This window comes from Cetorhinus maximus, chromosome 2 (genome assembly GCF_964194155.1).
Source record: "Cetorhinus maximus chromosome 2, sCetMax3.hap1.1, whole genome shotgun sequence".
Lineage (NCBI taxonomy): Eukaryota > Metazoa > Chordata > Chondrichthyes > Lamniformes > Cetorhinidae > Cetorhinus > Cetorhinus maximus.
The window spans coordinates 116,416,778-116,429,472 of record NC_135880.1 but is presented as its reverse complement, the minus strand read 5'-3'; the positions used below and the strand labels follow the sequence as shown (position 1 = coordinate 116,429,472).

Genomic DNA, 12,695 nt, shown 5'->3' with positions numbered 1-12,695 from the left:
TCGCTGCTGATATTAATTGCCGTAAGTTCCTCACTCTTATTGACCCCTTGATTACCCTTTGTTTCTGATAAGTAATTTGTGTCTTCTACTAAGAAGATACAACCTATTTATTCAACATCTCGACCATTTCCTCATTCTCCATGATAATTGCTCCTGTCTCTGCCTCTAAGGGATGAATATTTACTTCAGCTACTCTTTTTTATACAATTACAAAAGCTCTTGCATTCTGTTTTTATATTCCTGGCCAGTATACTATCATTCTATTTTTTCCCCTTTTTATGGACTTCTTGGTTGCCCTTTGCAGGTTTCTGAAACTCTTCAAATCCTCAGGCTTATAATCCTCCACTTTATCCAAACCCATGCTACTTTTGCCTTCACTTCAAAAATGCTTAATTGGTTGTAAACCCTTGGAACATTCTTGGGTTGTGAAAGGCACTGTATAAATGCAAATCGTACTTTTTTCTGTTGTCCGCACTTGCGTATATGTAGATATTGGGCAATTGTTTTCTGAGTTGGCCTGCTCCTCCAGAAGCTTCACAACACTGGTAGCTCAACAAGAAACTCCATTCACATACATGAAGGGCATGGAGAGTAGTAGTAGATAGCCACAAGATACTCGTTAAACACATCAGTAAAAGGCAGCTCAACACCACCTCTTTGGTGCTTGTCCATGCAAGTGTAAATTAATTTTTAATAGTGGTGGGTCTTAATTACTGCCACTTAACTACCTCTCTTGACACTGATAATTTAATTTTAAAATGTAAAGTCTCATTGCTTCAGATCTTAATTATTGTTGGAGATTTTAAAGAAAGTAAAAAATAAAAAAAAATATTTTACTTTGTCTCTTTTATCTTATTTTTCCTCAATCCAATCATCCCCTTTTGCACTTTCTGTACGTGAATTAGCATTGAATTAATTATTCTAATTTATACTTCCTGGTTTAAACTGCATGTCTCAGTAAGGATTTTTCAATCTTATTTGTTGAGGAGACATATCATTGCTTTCCATGTTCTCTCAGTTTCCACATACCCTGTAAAGGACACTGCTTTTTAAAAATTCATTCTTGGGATGTGGGCATCACTAGCTAGGCCAAAATTTATTGCCCTCCCTAATTGCCCTTGAGATGCTGGTGTTGAGCTGCCTTCTTGAACCTGCAGTCCATGTGTATTTGTTTGGGAGGGAGTTCCTGAATTTTGACCCAGCGACAGTGAAGGAACGGCGATATATTTCCAAGTCAGGATGGTGAGTGGCTTGGAGGGGAACTTCCAGGTGGTGGTGTTCCCATGTGTTTGCTGGCCTTGTCTTTTACCCTTTTACCTTGCTGCTTCAGCTCTAATTCAGAGGTATTCATTAGAAAAATAACGAGGGAATATTGGAAAATTTTAATCATGCCACAACTAGAATTTTAAAAATACTTATAGATTCATTGCAATTTATTTGTTCAAAAGGTATTTTGGTACATAAAACAGCAAAAAAAAATTATAAAAGATAAACACATTAACTGTACACAGTACACCAGTGTACAGTTACTAACATGTTTAATAAATTACTAATTCTTTCTATTTAAGTCCCGCTTGCCACCCTTCCGCTCACCATCTCTCAGCTCCCTGACCCTCCTGATCACCAACTCTCCCTCTCAATGAGTGGGAGAGTCAGTAGTGAACAGGAAGGTCGACGGCGAGCAGGAGAGAGGCAGCAAGCAAGAGGGAGGTAGCAAGCGGGCTGCAGCAAAGGTAAGTGCTACTCTAATTACTGTGAGGCGCTGTCCAAGAACACACAGAAATTCTCTGGGTTAGTGCAATGTTTACTGCTGACTGCAAAATCTGGGCCATCATCCTGTGGTGAGAGGCAATATCTTCAGGGAATTATCTGGAAGGTAAATACTCTTGAGATAAAATTGTTTAAGAAGTAGTATGGATCAAACATCCTTTAACAGTATGTTTTTAGACTAATTTGTCAAATATTTTAACACATCAGGCATTAATTTTGTTCTGTTTGTTTTTTCTAGGTCAGTCTCCAACTCACAGTCCACATCACAGCTCACAGTAAGTAAGGCTGATGAGTCAAACTTTATATATAAAAAAAGCTTTTTTTGTACCTTCAGATTATGTCACTACATTTTGTAGAATTTATTATTTTCAGAACAAAAGGACTTAATTTTTATTTTCTTTCACAATGATTCCAAAATTGCTGTGATGTATAGGACGGGGATGTGCGGACATAGAATGAAAATGCATTATTTTTTAGAAGTAGGGAATCATCGCTCCTATCCAGTGACACATTTCCAAGGTGGTAAAATTCAGTTTGTGAATTCATCATGGCAAGGAATTACAGATGCAGTAGGCTGCTGTTCCTACAAAATGTGCTGCTTGTCTTCTGTTCCACTTTATTTTCCCTCCGCACTGCCACCACCCCCAACCAAATTAAAATATTTGCACCTATAGTGCAAAGTGTTTAGTATCATTAAACAGCACAATATAAGTTCACATCTCTTTTAACCAAAATTACTCACCTTTAATATTCTAGAAATTGTATTTTAAAGGTAAAGTTTCTAAATGATTTTGAGGAAGTAACAATATGGTATGGTTTTTATCTTGTAGTTATTAACTTGTATTAACTCCAATTATAAGATTGCTGTGCTGGTTTTATTTTGTTTTGAAATATCCCACTGGGCTGACTCCTTTCAAAAAGGAGCTTCAGTTTGATGTAATAGAGTCATTGCTTTTTAACAAAAATATTCTGAAACAAATCCTCAATCCTTGAATGTTGTTTAGTTTTCTTTACTTCAAAGTGTTGGGTTAATTCTTTCAGTACACAGACCTTGTCCAGTGCACCTGGTGCCCTCAAACTGCCAAATGGTATTTGTTGGTTTTGGCAGCTTTCAAATCAGGGAACATTGCAACGGCAGTGGGCTAAGGATGAAACAAAGGCTTCATTTTATTCACATGTAATTCAGCTCCACTAGGAAAGATGGAATAAAATGTATTCATAGTACTTGCCAAAATTAACTTTATTATACTAATACATTTTTTAGTTCTTTAAACTTACTGGATGGAGGTGGAATGGCATCAGTTTTGTGGTGTGGACTTGTGACTCGTGGAACATAATTCATTGCTCCATTTGCATTGAGGAATCCTTGAGTTTGGCTGCATATATTTCCTAAGTTTTCCATGTTTATACTGTAAGATGGTTTTGGAGCCCTTGCACAACAACATTCGAACAACTGGACTGGAAGTCCCTGACATAAAATTTCAGGAAGGATAGGGAGGCACAAAATAAGAGGAGAAATGTTATTTTGAGACAGTGGGCCAGATTTTCTTGAAGACGACAGGGAAGCATAAGTCAAGAAAATTCCTGACTCCGCAAATCCATCTCCATTTAGGAGGTCCCTGCCCACCATGTTTTCATTCTGGGGAAGTGGGGCAGGATGAAGTCGGGCCTGCCACATCTGGAGGCAGGCTAAAGGTCAGTTGAGGGACCCTCAGGGATTGTGGGGTTATAAGAGGGCAGAACAGTAAGCATTGTAAGTGCAACTGAGATCAAGCAAGGCAACAGCTGGATATGGGATTAAGGTACTCTGAGATAGGGATGAGTAGCATTGAGGATCAACTTCCTTAGGGGCAGATGCAGAGCCCTGGGAAGGAGGAGGGCGGAAGAGAGGAATGAGGTGCAGGCAGGCAACGAAGGCCATACCCTCAACATCAAGTGCACCACTGAAGAGGAAGCTACCTGGAAATGCCAGAGATTCAGTGTCACAGGAGACTGCACCTAGCTTGGCTGCTGGTATCTGAGGTTTGTACCCTTGTTGAGGAAGACTTCAAACCTTATGGTAATGCTCACCATACCCTGTCAGTAGCTGTTAAACTCACTGTGGCCTTGAACTTCTTCACTTCTGGCAACTCCCAAGGATCAGCAGTTGACTTTGGTGTTTTACAAGCAGCAGCATACCATTGCATAAGGCAGGTCACTGATGCCCTATTTGTGAAAGCTGAGCAGTACATATGATTCCACACAGCTGGGACCTCAGACACAAAGGGCAATGGATTTGCTTCCATCACTGGATTCCCGCAGGTGCAGGACATCATCGATCACACCTATGTGGCCATGAGTGTGCTGAGTAAGCAGCCAATAAGATTCATCAATAGGAAACACTTCTTCCCCCTACAAATTCAATTGGTATACAACCACAACAAGTGTTTTATGCATTTGTTCACTCACTCTCCCGGTAGCTACGATGACACCTTCATCCTGTGGCAGGATGGTGCAGCTCTTCATGTCATCCCTGAATGGATAGCTTCTAGAGAACAAGGGATATCCCTTGAAATGATGGCTACTCACCCTTTTATGTGACCTTGAGATGGAGCAGAGAGGCACTACAACCGAAGCTATCTGCTCGAAAGGACCACCATGGGAAAGGCCATTAGGCTTCTGAAAATGTGGTTCTGGTGCCTGCACCAGTGCACTCCTGCAAGGGTCTCGCACATTATTGTGATCTGCTGCGCACACCATAAATTGGTCCTCCAGAGAAGTTTGGACCTTGAAGGGGGTGAAGTTCAAATTGAAATAATCCATCAGAGGAGGAGGAGGAAGATGCAGACCAGAACTGTGCTCATGCTGTGCAGAGAGTTGGCATGGACAGTCTCAGAAGTCCAAGTACTCATCAGCATGGGGTGAATATCAGGACATATCAGATCCAGGCATGTTACACCTCAGCACTACTCGTCCAGCAGGACTGCAGACTCTGGCACTCGCTTTGCTCTGACTGAGAATATGTCCATTAAACAGTCAACTTTGAATAGTTTCATTCTTACTGACAATGCATGGCACTCATCTCTCCATTGGTGTCAGTGCCCCCAATTCAAAGACCATTGCTTCTTCCCCCTCTTTCCAGTTTTGCCATTTAAAAAATGGAATCTCTCTCATCTGGGATTCTGGCTCAACAACTCCAGTGTAGGTGAATAACCATTTATGCAATCACAAATGAAAGTCACCCAAGTGAATCACTCAGTGCAATGAATGACACGCTGGCCTTTGCTCTGAGCCACATCTACACAGTGCTTCCCTCGAGGCCTCAGATGAAGTGGAGGCAACGTGCTCATGTATGTTTGCTGACGGCTGAGATGCCCTGGTGGAGGTATTCGCATGGGAGCACCTCCAGAGGCTACTGCACCAGCATCAATGCAGAGGCAGCCTCCATCATAAGGCCATGATGTATAGCTGGTCTCTCAGTGGGGCCAGGGAGGCTGATGAAGATAATAGGGGCCATGAGGAGTGCACCTTCACATCATCAATGACTGCCTCAGCCATTGGAATGCGCTCTGGATTGCTAGAGCAGACCATCATCTTAGGGCGCAACTGGAATCCACTCGATGCATCTCTGCACCATCACTGCCACTGACCAGTCAATGCTATAGAATGTTGCATGCATTTTATACAGGTCAGTGTGTTTTTCCTGCATCGATAAAGCTCTCCAAAAGGTTGGCCAGTCTCTCAATGGAGGAACTCATGTATTCAAACTCTGAGCCATGGTGGTATGTAAGTTGAATGGACTTCTGTTTTCTCAGCCCATGACTGCACAGCTCCCCTCAGGGAATGTGGGAACACATTTCACGCTGCTGGTCAAAGTAGAGATGCCTTGCTTGTGACTCCCAATGTTCTATATCTGCGCATAGCTGAATGTAGTTGTGTGTGTCCTCCATTCTCCGAGGGGTCTGCGCACAGTTGTCTCTCCCTCTCTCACCTTCTCCTGCTCAGCCATGACATGTTATTCACCCATTGCAAGCCTTTCTAATTATGCATGAGGACCCACTGATGTGAGTGTATCTGCGCTGGTGGAGGGTGGGCTTCAATGATGTAATGGTGCTGGGTCTGTGGCTTCTAACCTGTGTGAGGACTCTGGTGATGTTGCTGTGGCACTGGCATGCTCCTCCATCACAACTGGTACTGTGGGGGTCATAAAAAGGAAATTATGAGAACTTATTTCTGATAGCAGGGCCTAAATGTTTTGCAGAGTTGTGGACACTCTGCGGCTAATCCAAAATGGTGCTGGGGATCCTAATCCAGAAATCTCACCCTCGCTTCCGACAGATCCTAGTTTCAATGATAGGGGATCAAGGGTGGAACGTGATTCATAAAACCTGAACTCATCAGTGCCATTTGAACTTGGCACTGAGTTCAAACAGACCCCATTTGCACTGGTGTGAAGGCCTTACTCCGCACTGTGAATGACAAACTTTTAAAGTAGAAATAAAAGTTCCTTAAGGACTGATAAGGTCTGTTAGAACTGCCAAGCTGTCAAGTTATTTAAATAGCCTGCCTTTCAAAAATTGAAAAAAAGCCTGCCTATGTCTGTGATTTGAAAAATATCCATGTTTGCGGTTTCAGTAGCAGTTTGTTGATGTTACCCTCTGTGCTATCATTATAGCATCATTACTGCTTGACTGCTTTCCACAACCTACCATCATCTCAGTGGGAAGGTGGGTGGTGCTGTAATTTCACAATTTGATTGGCAGGTCCAATAGGTTATTAAAGGATTAAGCTGCCTTTGATATGGGATTATGAATAGAAATGTTCGTTTCAATAAGGGATTAATTATTTGAGAGGATTTAAATGTATTGAATGGGTTTTCATGAATGAAAGTGTTTTGCTTATATAATGAAGTCTGTAATAGATATTTAGAACTTTATTTTATTTCATTTCAGCATGGCTCCTGAAGCCTGCCCATGGTGGATACTGGATGATTTGGCAAGGAAGATTTGAGGGCAAAGGGTGGCGAATGAGGGTTCATGAGTTGGCAGTGATCTATAAGGGGCCAAGCAGTTGAGTGGGCATTCATAAGTTAGCACAGGCTGGCACCAAGTTAGCATGGGGACTGTAAAAGGCCATGGGGTTGGGTGGGGGTTCATAAGATGGCATGAGTTGGCACTAAGTTGGCATAGGGCTATGAGGGGCCTTGAGGGTGGATGGGGACATGGGCTGGCATGTATGGGCATGGGGAGTGGGTGGGGTGGTTGAGGGGTGAACCCTAGAGGGCCTAATATTTAACAAAACAACTGGCAAAAGTCCCAGAGAACCAAGGCGGGCCTTTAACCAGCCCATATCAGCACTCAGCAGTCCCTCTGGCTGCCTCCCACCTGTGTCCAGGGCTGGAGAGTCCAACTCTGTTCCACACCTGCCACCCTCAGAACGAAGGGGCACTTTTCCCTGAGGTGGATGCAGCAAACCGGGAGATTTTCTAACTCTGTACACCTCCCTCAGGAGTGAAAATCCAGGCCCAGATGTCTCTGCAGAGTTGAGGTTTCCGAGTGCAACTGGTGTTTTGGCATGCTATCACATGGGGAGTAGTGCACTTCATCCCCTTCATCTACAGGTTCCAATATCTTTTCAACATCTCCTACGTGTGTTCCCGCCTCTCCATCGCCCACTTCCTCATGTGGCACTACCCTCACGATGTCAAGTGCTGCCTTCTCCAATCCAGTAAGGAGCTAGGACACTCCTCCTGTGTGAGCCCTCTTCTCAGCATTTTATACCCTCTTCTCCGGCAAGAACAAAAGACAGAGAGAAATAAGGCAGTACTGGTGCCTCTCACTTATTCCAGCAACTCATTTAAACAAGATGCTGTATTCATCACTGCTGCCAGCACCTCAGTAGTGCTAGCGATTTGAGTTTTGCTGCTGTGTCAGTAATTATCCTGGGCACACACTTCTCCTATGTTCAGGAGCACCATGCAACCCTCAGTTTGCTCAGCTGATGCGTCTGCCGCTAACTGCAGACCTGGGAGTAGCGGGAGAAGATCATCATGATAGGTCATCTGGTGTCGCATTGCCCTCACCTTGCCAGAATGAAGGTTATTGAACCTCTTACGGCACTGCACCCAGGTCCTACTGAAGACACTATGACTACTTACGCACATGCTCTACCATCTCCAGGCAGGCCTGCTTGATTTGGCTGGGTGATCTTCTCCCGCCACTCTCTGGAAACAAGACACCATGCCTTTTTTGCACCACCTTCAGCATCACCACAAGGGCAGCATCGCTAAACCTTGGGGCCTCTGCCTCTCCTCCTCTTCATTTCTGCTTACCGTTGTGTTGCAAGATGGCTGTCACAATAATGGCTATAATCCCTTTAAATCGGCCCGCACCTTCAGCCTCCCGCCTCCTTTCTGCACCCGCAGCTTCTAATTGACAACCAATGCCACCCTATAACCAATCAGGGCTGACCTCTGGGAAAATTGCAACCAGTGAGTGCTTCCTCCTTTGAGTGGGGCTGGGATCTGGGGATGATACCAACGCCAGGGTCCCAACCCCAAACGTAAAATCCTGTCCCATATTTCAAAATTAGTGAGCATTTAAAATGTATGGATTAATGAAGGATTATCAGCATTGATTTGTTAAGTGCAAGATATGTTTGACAAATTTAATAGTGATTTTTGTTTTGAATAAGTGACCAATTAGGTAAATAAAAAGAGTGCAGTAGACGCAGGGTGGGTTTTTTTAACATGATTTTCGGGATCATGTCTCAAATTAGGCTTATTAGAAGTTTAGGCATTTCATACAGTATGAAATGTGGCAGCATGAATAGAAAGTTGGTTGACAAACTGGAAACAAAGGGCTGAGATCAATGTGTGTTGCTCAGAGTAGAAAAGTACTGGAAGTGGTGTAAACCAAAGGTCAATTTTCAGGGAGGGAATTGTAGAATTGTGACCCAGCAACGATGAAGAAACAACAGGTCAAAGTCTTGGTGAAGTGTGACCTGGAGGGAACTTGCAAGTGGTGGTTCACTCTGGTATCCTTCACACCCATTCCTGGGTCGCCTGTCATGACTGCCAGAGAACCCCACCACCCTGGAACTTCCAGGCACTTTCTCCTGGGTCTGGTTTGCGGAGCGGGAAATACCCTGATTCTGTGCTCCCGACCCAGGACTGAAAATACAAGCCTATGTTTTCATATGTTAAGGTCTGCCTAGCCTCCTGAAAAGACTTTAAGCTGTAAGTAATTAATACAGGTTTCACTTTCAGTACACCTTTATAGACTTAACTGTTTTAGTTTAATTGACTGTAATCTCACTTATACCTCCTGGAGAGATTTAGGCTGGGATTTTGCGGTAGATCCTGTGGCGGGAATTGTCATGGGTGGGGCGGAAAATTTAATGTACCAGCCAAAGGTCCATTGTCTCCGGGCGGGAAGGGGACTGGAAAATCCCAGCATTAGTCTGTAATGCAACACTGAAGGTATTGTTGTGCGTCAGAAATACATAAACAATGTTACCAGAGGAAGCTGTATCTGTCACATGGGTCACGATGGGTGGCCAAGTGGCTTAATATATCCTTTCCATTTTCCAAACTTTTTTTTATTTTTCCTCTTCCTCGTAGCATTCTTTTTTTTCCCTTTGCCAGTCCATTTATGGAAAACAGCTTCAAGCACTTACTAAGGCAGTGAAAATCTTTCACAAGGAAAGGTTGGGGGATTGTAACATTGGGCAGAATTTTGCCCTTGGTGGGCGTGCGGGCCCCACTGGCTTGGCAGCGGGCGGACAGCCGACCCCCGCCACCGAAACGGGGCCTGCCGTCATTTTGAGTGGGCGGGCCAATTAAGGCCCACCCAGCGGGCCACCCGACGGGAAGCGCTATGCGCTTCCTGTGCCGGGGGGGAGGGGAGGGATTCCCCAACTGTCAAAGTGCGCACAGCTCCCTGAGACTAAGTGCTGTGTCAAGGAGATTACTAAAAGTCTAAAAAACTTTAATAATAGAAAAATTAGAAAGTTATTAACATGTCCCTCTCATGTGACAATGTCACACGAGACGGGACATGTTAATAAGTATCACATAAAATGTATTAAAGTTTTTTTAAAAAGTCATGAAACCTCATCCCGCCAGTGGATGAGGTTTCATGTATTATCAGAAGCCCGCTGGGGCTCCTGGCCTGCCCGCCAACCTTAAGGTTGGACGGGCAGGTCTTTAATTATCTTAATTTCTCTGTCAATGCTGATTTCGCTGTCCGCCCGCCTTCCTAAAATTTCAAAGGGGCCAGGATGATGTCATCCCACATCATTTTCCTGTAGGCGAGCGGGCCCCGCCCCCAAATCGCCGACGGGAAAATTCAGGCCATTATGTGGGATAGCTTTGCCTTCATAATAATATCTTGCTCTTTCTCATTTTCTAGCAAGAGATTATAATGAATTGCTGGCACAGACGTACATATGGGAGATCACAATCTCCTGCGCAGGATTCCAGCCACATGTATCAAAGTTGGGGTATTCTGTTCATTTAAATAATGTGACATTTTAGAAAATTGTATAAATTCCCATAAGAGATCTCTGGCTTATATGTTGCATTGTAACATTACAAGTTTTTAATAAATTTGCGAAAATATCAGTTCTTGTAACTGCGGATGTAGTGGCAGTTTTGGTTATGTTTATCGATATTATTGATCAAATTATTTGTAGTAATTGCAATAATCTGATTTATGTTTGTGTAGGCAATAGTAATGTCGTAGATGGTTTATGTAGCCCATATATACTGATATACATGGGTAGACTCATCATTTACCAATTGTCAAACTGATCTAGAGAACCTTCTAATCAGTAACCATATGTTGGCTAATGTTTACGTCTAATATAAATAGCATGTGGCTACATCTAATCAGTAATATAACTTCAACCAAAAATGTGTTACTTTCCAGTCACAATGCATGCATAATTTGTTATTAACTTCAACAAATTTTCCAGTTATTGTTGCCACAAACACTACAAAACTGAGACAAATTCAATTATTTTTATCTTTTAGACTTTAATACATTAAACTCCTGACTCATCTACAGTACAAAAGAATCAACAAATTAAATTTTACATTTGGCTTTTCTAAATAATTGATTTCATGATTTGACTGTAGAAACACGCTTTAGTGAACAATTATAAAAATAACTGCTCCCCGATGATAGTGCCATAATTATAACGGAACAATCAATTTAACCTAGCGCTGCAACATTATTGTATCCCCCTCTTCCACACCCCATGTGTTTTCTTGCTGGGATGCTCTGTCTGTTCCCTAGGTAATTCATCCCTTCCTGTGCTGTTGCACCTTTTCATGTGTATTACAATTGAACGTGAAAAGGTTAGGAGTTTCAGTTGAAAAAAATGAAGCTGCTGCATCATCTTTACCCTTTCTGAACTTGAAAAGATGTGGTAGAAATATATAGAATGACAATCACTAGCTAATGTGTCATGCAGAAAGCCTCTGAGCTGAAGAATATTTCTGGTAGTCTTGCTGTTCGCATAAATACCAATGAGTATCTTGGGCTAATGTAACCTTTATTATGTTGAACTATAGGGCTGTCCAATCTGCCAAAAACTAAATATTGTGTATTGTAATAGATATGAAGTACCTTGTGTTCAATAGTTTGAAGACTCCATATTGATAACAGTTATGATTTTATTTTTGCATCACATTACAATGTTCGAGCAGCAATTCACAAAGAACAATTGAGAATTATATTACCCATTACTGTCCTTTGGGTAGAAAACATGGCCCATTTGCCATTCCTTCTATCACATACACATATATTTCTGTTTGGTATCCTTCCTGGCTCTTCTACACTGAGAATGAACCAAACCTCCTCAGTTGTACCTCAAAAACTGCAGAAAAATACCTCCAATCATAGGCACAGCAATTCTGTGGTCAAGCACAGAACAGGATGCAGAATAGCTGTGCTAACAAGCTTATGGCCATTTAACTTCTTGCAAAATCTAATACTTTAAAATACCCTTATAAGCCCATATCCCAGAATGTTTAAGTAAGTTAATGAAGCCATGGTAGAGACATGATTTTCCAAAAATTTGGGAGTGGGAATTATGCAAAAAATCTGGAGTGGTATACGTTTTGCACCTGTTATTTTCTGAAAAAAAAGGCAAAAAATTCTCTGTTAATTAGTGTTGCCTTAGTTGTGGATACATTTCTTGAGTCCATGATATGAAATGAAATTAGCAAACTCTTCTAAATGCATCAGCTAATCAGGAGTAGTTGGTGAGGATTTCTAAAAGGCATCTTGTGCTTGACTAATTCTTTGAATTATTTAAGTAATAGCAAGAAAATCGCTGAAAGAAATATAAGGATGGCTGTTGAAGTTGTAGATTTTCAGAAAGCATTTGATAAAATGCCTGTACCATTTTGACTCTCTTGCTTCGATGTATATATTCAACCAGTTAGTTGGGTTACATTTATAGTTCATTAAGTTCATAAGGCAAGTAAAAAATTAATGAGTGAAGCAAAGAGAGAGTATGAGGAGAGACTGGCAGCTAACATTAAAAAGGAATCCAAAAGTTTTCTATCGGCATAAAGGGTAGAGAAGGAGAGGTGTGGCCTATTCAGAACCAAAATGGAATTTTGTACACGGGGCAGAGGGTATGGTTGAGGTACTAAATCGCATCTGTTTTTACTGAAAAAGGATGCTGCTTAAGTCATAGTGAAAGAGGAGGCAGTTGAGATACTGAATGAGCTAAAAACAAAAAATTAGTAAAGAGGCATCAGAAAGCCTGGCTGTGCTTAAAGCTGATAGGTCAACAGGACTGGATGAGTTGCATCTGAGGGTACTGAGGTAAGGGTGGAAACTATAAAGGCACTGGCCATAACTTTCCAATCCTTTTGATACAGGGGTGGTGCCAAGGACTGGAGAATTGCAAATGCTACACCCTTGTTCAAA

The 12,695-nt window shown here is 42.2% G+C and overlaps 1 protein-coding gene across 3 annotated transcripts in view; it reads left to right on the top strand.

Moving 5' to 3' along the window:
- The window catches only part of ror2 (receptor tyrosine kinase-like orphan receptor 2), a 339,608-nt gene that overhangs the window by 274,647 nt on the left and 52,266 nt on the right, over positions 1-12,695 (top strand). For all 3 annotated transcript variants that reach the window (XM_078568791.1, XM_078568782.1, XM_078568772.1), the window contains one exon: positions 2,009-2,045. In XM_078568791.1, the coding sequence (XP_078424917.1) occupies positions 2,009-2,045 (37 nt within the window). The remainder of the gene's footprint in view (positions 1-2,008; positions 2,046-12,695) is intronic.